We start from the raw sequence: 15,480 nt of genomic DNA, 5'->3' as shown, positions 1-15,480 counted from the left end.
CAGATACCAAAAAGCAAAAATAAAAATAGATGATATAAGATGTACCAAAAGAAAAACATACAACAGAAGGGATTCGCTGGTGGTCACCCACCCAACTACTAACCTCCCGGCGTGTGGCTTAAGTACGGCTGAGCGGACGGGAAGCCCTGTTCTCCACACCCTATGGTCGTATGTACTTGATTTTCCAACGGAACCTTTTATATTGGTTGTGTGTACAATTATTATACTAACGTAGAAAACATTGGTTGTGTGGAAATAATCACTGCCAACGGTTATCAGGAGGTGGTGGTGCTCAAGTGGCAGACTACTGGACTGACTTCAAGAACCTTATAGCTGGTAAAAAAAAAAGGGATGAAATGAAATCTAACCCATTCGACAAGGAATCCTAGATTTGAATTTGAAATTGTGTGAGGGGGTAAGTAAAGGTTTAGAAGATTTGTAAAGGAAAAAATGCGACTCCTTAAAAATGATATATAAGAGGGATGGAGATAGGTCATAGTATGGTTCTCATTTAATGACGTCGGTTTCTTTTATGTGTGTTCGATATATCTATATGATAACCATAGGGATTTTGGGGTTTTCTCGTTTCGAAATCCATATATTATCCATTGAATATAGTTAAGATCAACAATACAACAGAAAGTCTACCGATGGGAATATTATAATAGTCGATTCTATTAGCAATTATTGTATCTATCTATACAAAGCAGTAGTGAATAGTTACGGATTATTTTCTCAAGGCATAACCAAAAAACAAAGGCTTCAGAACATCCGGTTCCTTTCTTCCTCCGACATGACTCGCCTCAGCTATGTTAACACACCCATACAATCTATTCTTTCAAATTATATTCCCGCAACAGTCGTGTCAAATCCTGCATACCCGGGGCATCATATCGATTCGGAAGGGCTTCCTCACGCTGTGAACCATCAGTGCCTGAAACTCCGAGAGCATGACCCTTGGCCAACGTCCAAAATTCGCATGCGTATTGAACTTGGTTACAGACTGGAAACATCTACCGCAGAGGAAGCGTTTCCAGCGTTCCAATCCCCGCATAATCACATAGATCGCTGTATCGAATACCACTTGTTTTCAGCTCTCGAACTGTGGCATGTGTGGGGGGGGGGGGGGGGGGTTGTACAATTTCATGAACATGGCGTCCAAGCAGAGAATGAAGTGAAGTGAGCCAAGTATCATGCTTTCGCTGGGGTCGTACATGTACCTCATTGTCTCTTCCACCGTGATGAATATAGACCTATCGAACCGTGAGAAATTCAGGGCGTTATGCGATGCTGATTGTCCTCTTCGCTTGGAAAGATATCTCCAACTGAAGGAAGCAGGCTGCCATCAAGACCAGCGTCCGCCAGTTTCTTTTCACCGTGGCTATCCGGGTTAACGAGACCTTTGACATTCTGGCTGACAATTTGGCTGGTGGTGATTACGACTCAACTCAAATAGCTCCTGCTTCTTATTCTCCCATGCAGGGCGACACTATCACTTTCTTGCTCATGGGCATCACCTGTCACTACGAGTATCTGAACGCCGAGCAGATCCACCTCAATGCCGTCAACAGCAATGATACTGTTATTGTTTTTGGTCAGGGTGCTCAGCATGGTATTTACACCTGTACTGACTGCGAGTCCTACCCCGGTGAGTTTGGTGACACCGTGAGGACTTGCTTCGATTATGTCACCGAGTGGCTGGGCAAGAGTGGTCGCTTCTTGTAAGTGTTTTGCATCAGCTGAGTGGGATTTTATTCAATTATTTTTTCCGTGGCCTGGTCTGCACCATGTTTATTCTCTCTCGGAAATCTATCTTAATCATCGTGTATATTAGAGTATATGTAGAAGGCAATTCATATATTACTACTAGAAAACCCTTCAACTCCCCTACCATGATTTATAATCCTCACTGAAAACCAAACATATATCTGTAAACAACTCATCAATGAACAATATAACCCACAATAACTATAATATACATATAAAACCAATCCAAATACAAAATCCATCCCACGCACACCAGTCTCCATACACTGCGCCTCATCTTCCCACCGACTCCCCAACAGCAGCTACTCCATATCAGGATGCTCTTCACTCCACACCTTATAACTAAGCCCAGGCTCCAACGCCGGGTACGGATTCAACATAAAGTCCTCCCCCACACCCGCACTCAAAGTCCCATCCCAGCAATGTTCCTGGAAACACTGCTCGCATGCCTGGGACCTTTGCATCCCCACCCGCGCCAAGCTACGATCAATAGCTGCACAGCCAAGACACTCCACCCAGGTACTGTCCAGGGTACTGTTCCCCTGCGTTACCAGGTTAAAGCTATTCTGCAGCACGCCGTGGGCCTCAGCGTTCGACATGGTATCCGTTGACCAGCTGAAGTTGCTGTACCAGCTGTACGGCGAGTTGGCAAAGTACGCGATGATAGGGGAGGTGGCGTCGCGGGTGGTGGTGAGGTTCGTGTCGCAGCCGAACAGGACGGGCTTGAGGGTGTAGTTGCGGGCTAGCATTTCCCGGACGGGTGGCACTTCGGGGAATGGCAGGCCGTGGGATTTGGCGTGCACGTAGCTGTCCCAGATGTTGGTGCCGTTGTTCCATGTGTAGGGTTCGGAGTCGGAGTCGTCGTCCCAGGCCATGCTGGAGGGTGGTGTTTGTTAGGGTTGATTTGGGGGAAAGGGGGGAAGTGAATGAGGGCTTACATGAAGTCGAGCTTTCGCTCGGGTTGGATGAGCGGTATGAAGGGGATTGATTGTCCTGCTTCGGAGCCGTCGGCTAAGGTGATGTTTTCGTCGGGGTTGAAGGCGTTGGGGATTGAGGGGTTGCTGATCTGGGAGACTGTGGAGTTGAAGTATTCGCTGACAAGGCCATCGATGAACTCGACTAGCTCGTCTGTCTCTGTGTCTCGTTTCTCAATGGCACTGTCGCGCTTGGAGAATGTCCCTAGCGTGCCGTTGGTCACGTCTGAGAGATACCAGTAGTTCCATGCGCTGGCGACAGAGCCGAGGACGAAGCTGGTTTGGTCGAGATTCTCGACGCATTGCTCGGCTGTGTTGTTCTCATTGGGAATGGTGCCGACGTACTTGGTCGGTACGAACCCAGTTGCCCATGATCCGAACTCGAAGGGGTTCCATTCGTACTTTGGGTCGGTTAGTATAGATATTAATGTAGGGGAGGTGTATAAGGAAGGGGGGGGTTACCCATGGGGCCTCCCACGAGGGAACATAGATGCCGTCCTCGACCGGTGAGCTCTTGTTGATGCTGCTGGCGATCAGGATCGGCATGGGTCCACTGAAGTTCTTGAAGCCTGGCAGCTCCGGGATAGACGACCATGTACGGTTCACGCCGGGGATGACCTGGGCGGCAAACCCCTGGCCCAGGAAGTCTGCCACGGTCACATTGAATCCGGCCTCGGCCTTTTCGGCGATGATCTCGAAATAGCTCTCCACGTCGGCGTCGGTGAACCGGTTCACGTCAACCTGCCAGTCGGCGATCATCTGGCTGATGGGCGCATAATTGTGGAAGACGGGCGACGAGACGGGCCACGAGCCGCCGGAGAGGCCGGCAATATAGGTCAGCATCTGGAACAGGCCGCCCACTTTGGCTTCTGCGGCCCCCGGCGTTCGCTCGTCGATGGCCTGCAGCCCGCCCACGCCTGTCATGGATGCGCGCCAGCCGCCGCCGCTGTTGGCCCAGCCGATTACTGGAACGTTGTAGTCAACGTTGGCGCGCACTCGGGCCATGTACTCTGTGGTGTTGAAGCCTTCCAGGTCTAGGTTCGAGAGATACCTGCCCAGCGAGTCGACGATCTGTCCCTTGCGGCCGTGGACCCATTCCGACTCAGCCAAAGAGGTCGCCCGGGGCTGGCGAACGAGCTGGATGTCTTCGGGACAGTCGACGTAGTGTGGTGCATAGCTGTCTGCGGCGAGTGCCGTCGCAGCCGCCAGGATTACTGATGACCCAGATGATTAGCAGGTAACACAGCTAGAACTTGGTTTACGGGTCACTTACCTGGAAGGACGATGTGGGAAATCATAGCTGACTTTCTCCCTTGGAGTGTCAGTGTTGATGAACAAGACAGTCAGTCAATGTCGGATTCCACTGGGGGTTATATACCGCCAACTGGATCCTGCTTATTTAAGACAGACTCACATTTGTGTATGCTCCATTTCAGGGTGGATCTTTCATCCTCCATCGCTCCATCCTGGCGTAGCAACATAGCCTCGGATTTCCTGGGAACGAGAGCGCCGAAGGCATTGTTGGCGGATTCTCACCGCACAGGTTACCCTTTCTGGATGAAATCCCCGCTGATCTCCAGAATAAATGACATCAATTGCCCAAGCTTTTGGAGGCCCACTTGTGTGGGCCCGTCACTTAACCCTATGCAGTCAGGGATCAGGCTGACATCCTGCAAGGTCGCATAGCTCGCTCCAAACAGTAAGCTCTGCGACACGCGCGTCTCAAGTAAGCTTGATTGTATGAACTAACTAGTTAAAATATGCTCTTCTAAAGTGGATGCCTGACCGCTAATCACTCGACCAGTCGGGTGCTGCTTACCCCGTAAGCACTAAGCACAAGGCACAGCCTCGGAGCTCAGGAGCCGCTGCAGCCACGCCCGGATCGCTATTACCACGCATACTCGATTGCTGTCATTCCGATTTAATCGTTAGTGTGGGATTATTCTGGAAGCCGTTTTAACATCTGGCTGACCCACTCCGCCCTGATCATCTGCACAAGCCTTATCTTTCTATGTAACCTAGATACGGTTAAGCGGACAGGATGCCCTGTTCTCCACACCCTATGTTCTAATGTTAAACCAGTTATTTGAAAATCAATGAGCTGGCCTTACCCAATGATCTCTCAATATTATATAAGTTATTGCACGGAGTCGAGCTATGTCAACTGGATGCACAGAGTATAGTACTCACAAAAGCCACCCCATCAATTACCCTCTAAAGCTTGCTTCCATGCAGCGAAGCCTGACTAGACACATCCTGAGACTCCGCGGGAATCCGCGGAAGCAGTACCTTCTCGATACCTTGTTTGTCTACAAATCCCGCAATTGTAGCTGCAAATGCAGCTTCTGCATCATGTTCCGAGAGCCAAACTGTGCTGGCCCTGTTCTGAAGACGGGAGAGGAGCCTTTCTTCCGCATCCACATCAGCCGTATCAGACTGGCCGTGGGTGATTTTCTTGTGCACAATACGAAGCAGACGCTCCGTATGAGGCTGTCTGGCTTGACTGTATAGTTCGAGTGCAGCTTGGATGTTCTTTTCTGAGACCGGCTGGTGTTTGAAAAGATGCGCGAATGCGAGTCCGAGAGTAAGTGCGTCATCTAACGCGAGGGAGCCTCCCGCCGCAAAGGCCCCTCCATGTGTATGGGCTGCATCACCGATCAATGTCACTTGGGAGGCGAGGACCCATGTTGATAGAGAATCACCTGAATAGTTGGGATAAAGCTTGGTGTAGGGTGTGAGTTCTGTTAGACGTTTGACGATAGGGTTCCAGTCCTGCGACATGCGGCTTAGTCGAATGGACATTCGGTACAGGGCCCAGAAGAGTACCATGTATCTTGCCCTGAGAAACTCGACGGTTCCTTCTTGGTCCCAGGTGACACTTTTCTCGACCTCTTCGGTGCTGCGCGGGTCGTTGTAAGCGCCGACTGTTGTGTATTGGCCCTTACATAGGACCGGTTAGCCAACGAATAAATATCACTTATTGGGATGCGTAGATAGATTACCTAGACGAGAAGCGAAAAAAGTATCTTCCAGTCCCCACTATTTGCCAGTTAGCAGTGAATGATATGAAATGGGGCGGTAATGGGTTTTGTATGTACCCAGTGAACTGAATCAGCCGGCAGAATGGGAACTTTGCCCTCCACCAGAGATGCATCAAATGTCGATCTCATAAAGACCTTTCCACTGAACCGTAGTTTGTATTCTGGAATGAAGGATTGACGGACTTTCTATCTCTCCATTAGCCCAAGGATGAAGCAAATGGGGATAGTATCTACCGATCTGATACCATCTGCCCCGATCAATATGTCCCCATGAGCACTGGTCCCGTCATCAAAGTACAGGGTGACACCCTTGTGATCGGCTGCAGCGCGAACCGTCCTCTTTCCCAAATGAATGGACTCGCGAGGAACGTGCTCAAGCAGCGCGGCATGCAAGTGGCCCCGGTGGAAGCGCGTGGTAATATGCCGAGGATCAGGAACATTGACGTGTGTGTCGACTGAATGAACTTGGTTTGTCTTCCAATGGCTGCAAAAATTCAGTTAGTGTAATCGTTCACGGGAAGGGTCATCGGATGAGAAACATACCGAATGATCTGCGGAATACCACTGGGAGTTCTAAATCCCACTTCATCCGAGAGAGCATTGTGTACACCAAGTTTCTCCAGAGTGCGCATCCCCTGTAAGAATAAGAGAAGTGTCTCAGCCAGGTGGTTCCAATTTACTCGTACCCACAGTCAACGGAAGTCCATACATTGGGACTCAATGCAATGCTAGCACCGATTTCTAAGAGCTCTGGAGCCTGTTCATACAGAAGGATGTTGAGATTGGGAATAGGTGTTTGGCGGGCCAGAGAGATGGCAGCCGCCAGCCCTGCTATTCCGGCTCCCGCAATCAGCACACGGGGGCCTTCGTTATTTTTGGTCATGTTGCGGAGGGAAATGATCTTTAAAATGGATATGTGAGACAAGGGGGGTCTTGGCGAGGATGCAAAGAATGTTGTTGTCGAGTCGAAGTCTGAACGGGTGCGACATGGTCCTTTATCGGCCGGGTTTTAAGCACGTCAACAATGCAGCGGTGACGCGACCACCGACTACCACGACGACTCTGGTGATTGGCTCATATTAGCCCGATAGGAAACCCGAAGTCTTCAAGACAAGAAGATGGTTTGATTTTTGGGCTCTGCGCACATCGAATTGCTGTTATTGAATGGGCCGGTGTTGTATATAAAAGCTGATGCTAGTGCTGATCTGGTAGTGGGAGAGCCATCAATACGCTCGACATTCCCTCAAGAAAGAGCCATCTCTATCAGAGTGCCGGAAATAGGAAGAGTAAACTGTGAGAAAGCCCCGATGCGAGAGGCTAGGTAATCGAAATGCAAATTGGCAGCGAAAATAAAGAAGAATTGAATGGCAGCCACAAACCGGTCACGAGATTGCGGCGGGGCAAAGATTTATGCAGTGGTGCATAAAAAGATTAGTCATTGTTTCTGCTGTGCGACTCCATATGTCATGATGCCTCAGGCAGTAACATCAGGCAGCACATCTTTACTGCCTTGGTTAGACCTTCAGCAAACCAGGATAGCCATTGAGAAGAGTAGCATAAAACCAGTACATATACATTCTCATGCTTGCAGGTCAGCCTCGGGAAACATGCCAGTAACACAACAGTGCAGGATCATCATAGACTCTGCATTGCTAAGCACAAAGCATGGTCCCTGAGGTATATACGTCTACCTCTCTCAAACGGTATCTATATACATACAATGTGGATCAGAACAATCCATACTAATACAGACCCCACTCAACCTTCTGGCTACCTGTATTACCATCGCATTTCATATACCCTTTCGCCCCGACCAGACCGTTCGAGGCGTACATCGAGATGGCCTCGGTGATGATGTTAACAATATCCTGACTGCCGGTATGATAAGTCACGTCTCCGGTAACACCAACATTCTGGACGCCAAAATTGCAAGTGCCAAATTTGGCAATGTCACGTTGGTGGTCGATACCAGTCGTCCACTCGCCGTTGGTGCCCTGGATGTTCTTGATGATGGTTTGACAGTCGGACACCTTCGGGGAGGCCGACGAGGTCTCGTCCTGGTAGGTGTAGCCGCTACACTTGGTGATGCCTTGCAGCGGGTTGCAGGGATAGTACTGGGCGCTGGAGTTGGACTGGGATGGGTTGGACCACGAGGCCCAGGCGACTTGGGCACTGCACACTGGCAGGCGAATATAGCCGGGAGTGGTGATGTCTTGGTTGGAAAGATCATGCAGAGTATCCTTGTCCATGGGGTTGGCAACGGGGCCTCCGTTGGCATTGCCGTTGGCTTCGTATGTTCTCACAGACCCTTCAATTAGCTCGGCCAACGTAATGTTTCCCCAGAGGCCGGGGCCCAGGTCGCTCAGGCCTGGGGGAGCAGTAAAATAGGTAGCATCGTCCCCGCAGGTTGAGGTTGAGCCGCCACAATCGTTGCAATCGATCTTCGCAATTTCTTCATCGGTACAACCACTCCACTTGCCATCGGGATAGACCAGGTAGTACAGTTTGTCCTTGTAGCATGCATAGGTGGCTTCTTGGGTGGCGTTGGTCATGTACTCGGTCAGAGGGTTCTGCGCACTGCAGTCATAGCCCGAGTCCAGGACAAAGGCGGCGGTGCCCGAGACCTCCCAGACCGATGGGATGGCGAAGCCGAAGAAGGCCTTGCTGATGTAGCCCTCGATCCTGGCGTTGGTCTGGGGGTCGGTCTTGTGGCTTACCGATGGGCTGCCGCCGCTGCCCTCCATGAGATTGCCATTGGTAATCATGCTGGTGAGGAGAGAGATGGAGGCATCGGATCCATTGAACAAATACCAGAGTTGATTCTCGGCGATTGCAGCCCAGCCAGAGACGACCGACCCCAGAGTGGCAGTGAAACTCTCCTGGGAAGTGGCTGACCATTGGCCCCTGCATGAAATGGATCAGCCGATTTGGAATTTCATAACAAGAAAGGATACTTACGGTGCATCGGTGGGGAGTACATCGGTAGTAATTGAGACCCCGTATGCCACCGTGGCACTGGTGAGACTGGTGGCAGTGTTGGCATCCCCAACAAGAGCAGGTAGACTTTCATAAACTATGGACGATCAGAATTGGTGGTCCGGGCGATGCAAGCGGAAAAATCGTGCATATCGCTACTTACTGTCATCGAAAAACGGCCCGGCAACCGCCGTGATGCCGAGACCTACAAGGTTGAGCAGGATCTCCAGCCACGTGTTGCTTTCAGTTGGAGGCACCGGGGAAAAGGTGGTCTCAAAGTACTGGAGCTGGGTGTCGATATACGTTCCAGCCACAGCGTCGATGGCGGCATGAAATTGCGAGTACGCCTGGGGGAGGAGGAGGTTCGTCAGCCACTTTGATCGCTCTCCGGACAGGAGTCGCGAGACTCACCGAGTTGATCACGGTGAGGGAATCATAGATCGCCATCGCCGCGGCCCCCGAATCCCCGGTGCCCTGGCCGAAGCCTTGAAACCATCCGCAAGTTTGCGAGGTGAAACAACTGCCCCGTGGAGCGACTATCCCACAATACGTGTTTTCACCGCCGTGGAAAGTATTCATGATGGAAATGGAGAAATCCTTCTCGACACCACTCATTCTCGGCTTATCAATGTTCTTCCAGACGTTGATAGCATCGGACCAAGCGTTGGAAGCGTCCAGCTGCGCCCAGCGCTGGGCACATGGCATCCACAGGGCATCCTGAATGGCTGGATCCGAACAAGTCAAGGATGTCCAGTTGCCAGTTCGGTTCCCCTCTTCGTATGGGTCTTTGTCCAGGACCACGTCGTCAATGAGGGCCTCCCAGCTCTTGGCGATGAAAGGGGGATCATTGTACTTTTGCAGGTCGGTGGCCCAATCGGTGGTTCCCCCCATGGCGAGGCCCTTGTAGAGCGATTTCCGTGAGGCCTTGACCCCATCACTCATCCAGCCGACCCATTGAGTCTCGTCGTAAACAAGGATGTTGGTGTTGCTAGTGGGGTCGATATAACTCTGGGTGACCCGGCTCGAGTTGGCCAGGATGGCCTCGATTTCGGCATTGGCGATGTATCCGGCCGTTTGAGTGCAAGGCCCCGGCGCCGCTTGCGAGTCATCGGCTGAACCCAAGAATGTGCATTGAGGCCCGTAGCAGCCCGCTTCAGACATGGCGAAGGAGCGTCCGTAGCTAGTCACGCCGACGACGACCTGGTTGGAGGGGACACCTGCTTTGGTAATCTGGTGGCACAAGAGTATGAATAAGTGGTGGGGAATGCAGTGGCTTCCAGTAGCAACAGGGATCTTCAACTCACCATGACCAAAGCGCCGATGGTTTCGGTAAGGTTTACATCGGAACGTAAACAGTTGCCAGTCGGGCAGCCAAGCTGGGACCATTGGTTGTTGGAATCCCACTGGAGAAGAGGAAGTAAACTTCAGGTCAGTCCTCCTTGCCAGGCGTCGCAGTATCAATCAAGAGAGGGGCCATACCTGTCCGTGCAGATCGTAGGTCATGTAGATGATGTAGTCCAGGAGCGGGGCCATCTTCTTGATTGGAAAGCCCTTCAGATACCAATAGGACGACGGCGCCGCAATCGTAATTTCTTTGTCGCCGAGGAGATTCCTCAATACAGCAAGGAAAGCGAGATAGTTGTCCCCGTCATCAGTACTAGCCGCGGGGATGCCAGGAATATCCGGTGCCTAGAAAGACAAGAAGGAGGGCTTCATTAGCAATTTAGACAGCCAGGTGGGAATGAGCAAAGATTCCTACCCCCGGATACTCCCAGTCAATATTGATACCATCGAGATCGTTATCCTTTATGAAGTTGGCAATGTTGGTGGCCATGGTCAGACGGTTGGTGGCCGTGACGCCTTCGCGGAAAATCATGTACGTGCTCGGGTCGGTAGAAAATGCCCACCCCCCAATGGACAGAATGCGTTTGACGCCTTGGAGCTCTTTGAACAGGTTGAACTCGTAGGTGGTTGTGACGTTAGGGATCTGGACCTCGTAGGAGGAGGAGAGCACGCCAAAAGAGAAATAGATGTGGGTGTAAGCCGAGATGTCTAGCTGAGAGATGTCCTGGTAGAGGCAGGGACGCTGCAGGTTGAACCCTTCATAGAAGCCAATACTCCGGTACGTCACCGGAGCGCTACTGAGCACGATGTTGGTGCCACAGTTGGAGATACAGCCGTTGGTGCCATTCGCGGCGGTCCCAGGGGCCCCCGTGCCGGTCTTGGTGCAGAACCCGGCCGTGGTACCATACTGACCCCAGACATCGCAACACGCATTCAGCGGGCACTCGTTGAGCAGGGAGATATTCGTCCCACTGGGAGGGGTCGGGGTACCGGGCACTTGTGGCCCGCAAATGGCATTGGCGACGGGGGCGGGCATGGGGGGATTGCCGGTACTGATGCAGATGACATTATGAGGGTAGAGGCACGAGCAGCCATTCCAAGCCCAGGTGTCGTTGTTGAACTCGTTGATGTCATCCACGGTGATGCTGTAGGTAGCGGCAATCGTGGAGCAGCTGTCATCGGGCTGGATGGTGTAGGTCGCACAAGTGCCATTCGCCTGGGGCTTGGGAGCGAAGTCGGGCAACGTGCCGGCCGAACAGCAGACGTGCTCCCCCGGGGTCAGAGAGGAGCACTCGTTCGACTCGGGGTTGTACTTGGTGAATTGAGCGGGTGTGATTCCACATTTCTGCGCCAAGGTACTGCAGCTATCACCGGAGACGACCTGAACAGTAGAACAAGTGGTCCGCGGGGCGAGGGCCCTGCCCCGAATCGAGGTCACATTGGCGTATGTCGAGGTGGAGTTGGGGCTGAGGGTCTTGGTGGAGGAAGACAACAATGGCGTTGCTAGCGGCACAGTGCCCGTGACGTTCTGGACTGACGGGATGGCCAGGCATTCGGCCTTGGACCACGAGCTGAGGGCATCTTGCACGGTAGCAAACATTCCATTGCCGGTGGCCATGAGGCCAAACACGTGGTGAGAAGTTTGACCCGGCTGGCAGAATTGCATGGCCACACTCGCCGACAGGCTGGTGTTGGATGTTGCCATGGTGTTCTCCAAGTATGCCAGCGCGATGTTCCCAATGCCCTGGCTCTGCAGACCTTGGCCAATGTAGAGCCCAACCGAGGTCGAGCCATAGCTGGCGAAGAGAATGGTCGGATGATTTCCGGCGCCGAATCCGTTGGACAAATATTGGCGGAACTGCTTGGTAAGGGTGGCGAGAGACGATGAGACCGAAGAGCCTGGAGTGGAGGGCCACGATCCAATCTGATATGTGCCATTCACTGGGGCTGGGGCACCTTCGGACTGCGAGACCAGGCTCGATGTGTTGGCTGGCAGATTGGCCCAATCGGGGCCGAAAGAGGTGCAGGTGTAGATGCGATGGGCAGTGTCCGGGTCATCGACGGGATCAACAAAGGAGAAGGAGTAAAAGAGAGACTCATCGCACAAGGCGAGTTGGTCGAAGTTGTGATAGAGGGACCAGTTGGCCGGGTTAGGGCCCGAGACGGCACATCGCGCGGGACAAGCAGCTGACCGGCCTTGATACCCGAGACTCGCGGGGAGTCGAACGGGCACCGTGATGGCGGACGAAGTGTGAATAGAGAATGACAAGGTGACAAGAACGAGAGACAGGAGGGTAAGGAACGGATTGCGTGGCCGAAGCCACGCCGAAAAAGGGGAAGAGAAAGACATCTGGCCACCGATGCGCCTGATGATCCCATTATTGGGGGGCGATGGGAAGGTGGATTTTATACTGGATGCTGGCAACTCACCACTCGGCCAAAAGGGCATGCTCTCGGCCTGGTCAACCTATCAGTAGTTGGCCTGACAGATGCTGCTGCTGTAATTTCCCCTAGACGGTGGAATCAGCTAAGCAAGCATCGCGAGGCTGCACTTGCGAACAATGTTCCCTCGGAGTCGGACACATCTCCTAAAGCCTGATAGAGTGCCCTACAGGGTTCTCATCCTGGGCCAGGCGGGGCTTGCAAGGGTCCTGGGACAATTCCGGAGCCATAATATAGTGTAGTATACAAAAAGTGAAGGCGATGATACCCTCCCCCCCACCCAAAAAACAAAAAACAAACGATAAATAAATCAGTAAGTAATAAAAAAGTAATCATAGAGTGGTAACCCAAATGGAAAGAAAAATCACAATAATAATAGAATCGAAATAAAATAATGGGCGGCTTCTATCGGACCCTATGCGACGCTAAGAGGGCGAGGCTGCAGGGATCGGACCAGCTCGGGCGTGACCAGATGAAAAGTCCTGCAGCAGCCTGATGCCGTGCCTCCCGTTTATCCGCCTGAAAAAAAAAAAAAAAAAAAAAAAAAAAAAAAAAAAAAAAAAAACCCCTGGAGGCTTGTCTTCTTTCCTTCTTCATCCCTTTAACGTTTTTCCTTTTTTCAATTTCTTTTCTCCCCCCCGCCCTATTTTCATGATCGTTCGTTACTCCTAAAATCAGCTGAGCAGGTGAACTTCATTCCTTCCACCTTCATTTAAATTGCCCCTTCAGTATGAATCGCCTTCGCTCTCTTGCATGGACCGCGCTGATGACGAACTCGATGATCGCAATGAGCTATGACACTTCAGTCTTCAGTCCGGGCATCTTCGAAGTGGACTTGATATCCCCACGCAACGAAACCTACACCCCCTCGGCGCTGTTGCCCATTGTATTTGCGCTGCAAAATCCGACTCTGGTTCAAGCTTTGGAATTCTTCATCATCTGGGAGTTGTGGGAGGGCAATAACCATACTTCCCCAGGCTCCGTCACCAACGGGGCACTTGAGCCGGCGTTGTCGAATCTGACGTCCTCCGACCCTCTCTTTGTCACTCGCTTCATCGACACTACCCCCTACCCGGTCGGCTTCTGGACCTTTGCCTGGAGTCTCGTGGTTTCGAATTGCACTCATAAGGGCGGCTACGAAGGTGAAGACATCGCGACAAACGGTGCCATCGTCTTCACTATCAGCCAGTCAGGGCAGGCCCCCAATCTCACATCTTCTGAAAATTGCGGCTCGATGGATGCCTATGCGTATAACGTAACTTCTGATGGGGACGCATGCGCCATCCTTGGACCCAGTCCCACCACCAATCCTTGTGCAGCGACGGTCAATCCTTCCGCAGCTTCCAGTATCATGGCAGCAGCCACCGCGTTCGCCTGTGACCCTCTCGAGACTTCAATCTACCCCAATGTCACTTGTCCGACTTCCACGGCCAAATCCTCGAACAGCGCGAGACAATGTCGCATGGCTGCAGCGTCCACGTGGCTTACACTGTTGACCATGATGACTGCCTTGATCCACTTCGGATGAGAACAATGTGCATAGACTACCAGTGGCGAGTCCTTTTCATATGTAGCAATATTATTATCGAGAGTATCGGATCACAATGGTTCTAGTCACCCTTCCACTCGTAGTGCAGCACTACATGTAAGCACAAAAAGCTTGTGCATCGGATGCCACGGGAAGACAATGGGGTGGCCCGCATCCTGTTGGAGCGCAAGGAGGGTTCCAAGTGGATTCTCCCGTCCTCCCGTGAGCTTGTCTGCCTTGGCACCCACGTTAATCTTCCGTCCATGAGATGCCCGCTCGACCGGAACCCAGCGTTAGGCAGGAAGGAGTCATTGAAACTAATTGAAGACGGCCCACCTCGATTGCTATGTAGGATTCTTTCATTCTGCGAATCCAGACATTGTCATGTCCGAGTCGGCCGGGAGTTGACCGGCTGGTGAGTGGCGCGCCTGCTTCACGCGAAATTTTCTCTTCGTTTGTTCTCAGCTTCTCAGGGGTCAGGGGTCAGGGACTTCCCCACATGTAAACCTACTGAAATCTCACCAATCGCAGGGTCTACTAAGAAGTCGGACCCTCGCATGGGGGCGTAAATACGGGGCAAGCTGATTGGTATCTGGGGTCTACGCTAAGCCTTGCGAGGGTTTGTGCGGCTGTACCCGACCCTCCCCCAATTTGCGGTTGAGGCTTCTGGTTGGCGCGATTGGAGTCGGGCCGATAAATCCGAAATCCGGATGACTTTTCGCCCAGCCTTATGGAGTATATGGGCCATAACATCACTTATCACTACATTGTAACTATTGTTTGGCATGAATTAGCCTTTACCACTATCCCTAGGTGGGACAACAGTACCGGGGATTATCTTCCCGTGTTCATAATTAATCACGTCCGTAGGAGTCTGTCAGCCCATATAGCTATGTTTCTATTGCACCATCGTGCCAGATTGTACGTGACACCAATCTAGTGGTCAGCCAAACAAGACAATAGCCATTGTGATATTTTGAAGGCCATACTCGACTATGTAACCAGATTCTGCTTTCTACCCGAGATAGGTAGATGCAATCGAGATATAGAGGCCGCTACAACGTTATTGCTTAATCAAATGCAGCTAGCCCTCACATCTAGTTGATAAGAAAATTTCTCCCTCAGTGATCATATGAGAAGGTCCTTCCTATCCACGCTTGGTGCTGATTTCATGCAGTCTGTTAATCTTCATGTGGTATACTTTATGTATGGTTCTGGTAAGTGATCCATGCTCCTTGTAAGTGTCGCTTGATATTGCACGCCCCACCATCCTCCTACAAGGTCCTGGCGGTTTCCACATCGCCCAGGTCCAGATGAGGGGGCTCTTACGGACTCCGTCCATGCGTCCGATAATGTCTCAGTTCGGAGTACTCCGGATATCCCCTCGAATTATCTCTTTCCATCTCGT

At 51.8% G+C, this 15,480-nt stretch overlaps 5 protein-coding genes across 5 annotated transcripts, besides 1 other annotated feature; 2 read left to right on the top strand and 3 right to left on the bottom strand.

The window, feature by feature from the left end:
- Positions 1-180: part of a sequence feature (Protein overlapping with rRNA (BO94DRAFT_605194, PWY76012.1) was converted to a misc_feature.) that runs on past the window's edge.
- Positions 181-1,193: 1,013 nt separating this feature from the next.
- BO94DRAFT_588869 (uncharacterized protein) lies at positions 1,194-1,725 on the top strand (the record flags this gene model as incomplete). The annotated part of the gene is made up of 2 exons (XM_025615912.1): positions 1,194-1,238; positions 1,339-1,725. The coding sequence occupies 2 exons, from the start codon at positions 1,194-1,196 to the stop codon at positions 1,723-1,725; spliced, it is 432 nt and encodes a 143-aa protein (XP_025464008.1).
- Positions 1,726-2,069: 344 nt separating this feature from the next.
- On the bottom strand, positions 2,070-4,039 carry BO94DRAFT_568466 (lysophospholipase; the record flags this gene model as incomplete). Its single annotated transcript, XM_025614677.1, has 4 exons — positions 2,070-2,643; positions 2,706-3,142; positions 3,204-3,955; positions 4,015-4,039. 4 exons carry the CDS (start codon positions 4,037-4,039, stop codon positions 2,070-2,072), a joined length of 1,788 nt encoding a protein of 595 aa, XP_025464007.1.
- Positions 4,040-5,332: 1,293 nt separating this feature from the next.
- On the bottom strand, positions 5,333-6,665 carry BO94DRAFT_627111 (FAD-dependent oxidoreductase; the record flags this gene model as incomplete). Its single annotated transcript, XM_025617392.1, has 7 exons — positions 5,333-5,513; positions 5,568-5,665; positions 5,744-5,780; positions 5,840-5,968; positions 6,017-6,266; positions 6,326-6,417; positions 6,492-6,665. Coding segments are annotated over 7 exons (960 nt in total), but the record flags the coding sequence as incomplete, so codon positions are not given.
- Positions 6,666-7,491: 826 nt separating this feature from the next.
- Positions 7,492-12,452, bottom strand: BO94DRAFT_605178 (glycoside hydrolase family 18 protein; the record flags this gene model as incomplete). The annotated part of the gene is made up of 7 exons (XM_025616472.1): positions 7,492-8,686; positions 8,741-8,855; positions 8,922-9,105; positions 9,182-9,988; positions 10,063-10,161; positions 10,238-10,447; positions 10,518-12,452. The coding sequence occupies 7 exons, from the start codon at positions 12,450-12,452 to the stop codon at positions 7,525-7,527; spliced, it is 4,512 nt and encodes a 1,503-aa protein (XP_025464005.1). The 3' UTR covers positions 7,492-7,524.
- A 691-nt stretch (positions 12,453-13,143) lies between these two features.
- Positions 13,144-14,144, top strand: BO94DRAFT_538435 (uncharacterized protein). Its single transcript, XM_025612488.1, has one exon. It carries the CDS (start codon positions 13,275-13,277, stop codon positions 14,070-14,072), a length of 798 nt encoding a protein of 265 aa, XP_025464004.1. The 5' UTR covers positions 13,144-13,274; the 3' UTR covers positions 14,073-14,144.
- Positions 14,145-15,480: the final 1,336 nt, after the last annotated feature.

Source organism: Aspergillus sclerotioniger (genome assembly GCF_003184525.1).
Source record: "Aspergillus sclerotioniger CBS 115572 chromosome Unknown BO94scaffold_28, whole genome shotgun sequence".
Classification (NCBI taxonomy): Eukaryota; Fungi; Ascomycota; class Eurotiomycetes; order Eurotiales; family Aspergillaceae; genus Aspergillus; species Aspergillus sclerotioniger.
This window is presented reverse-complemented; position numbering and strand designations above follow the sequence as displayed.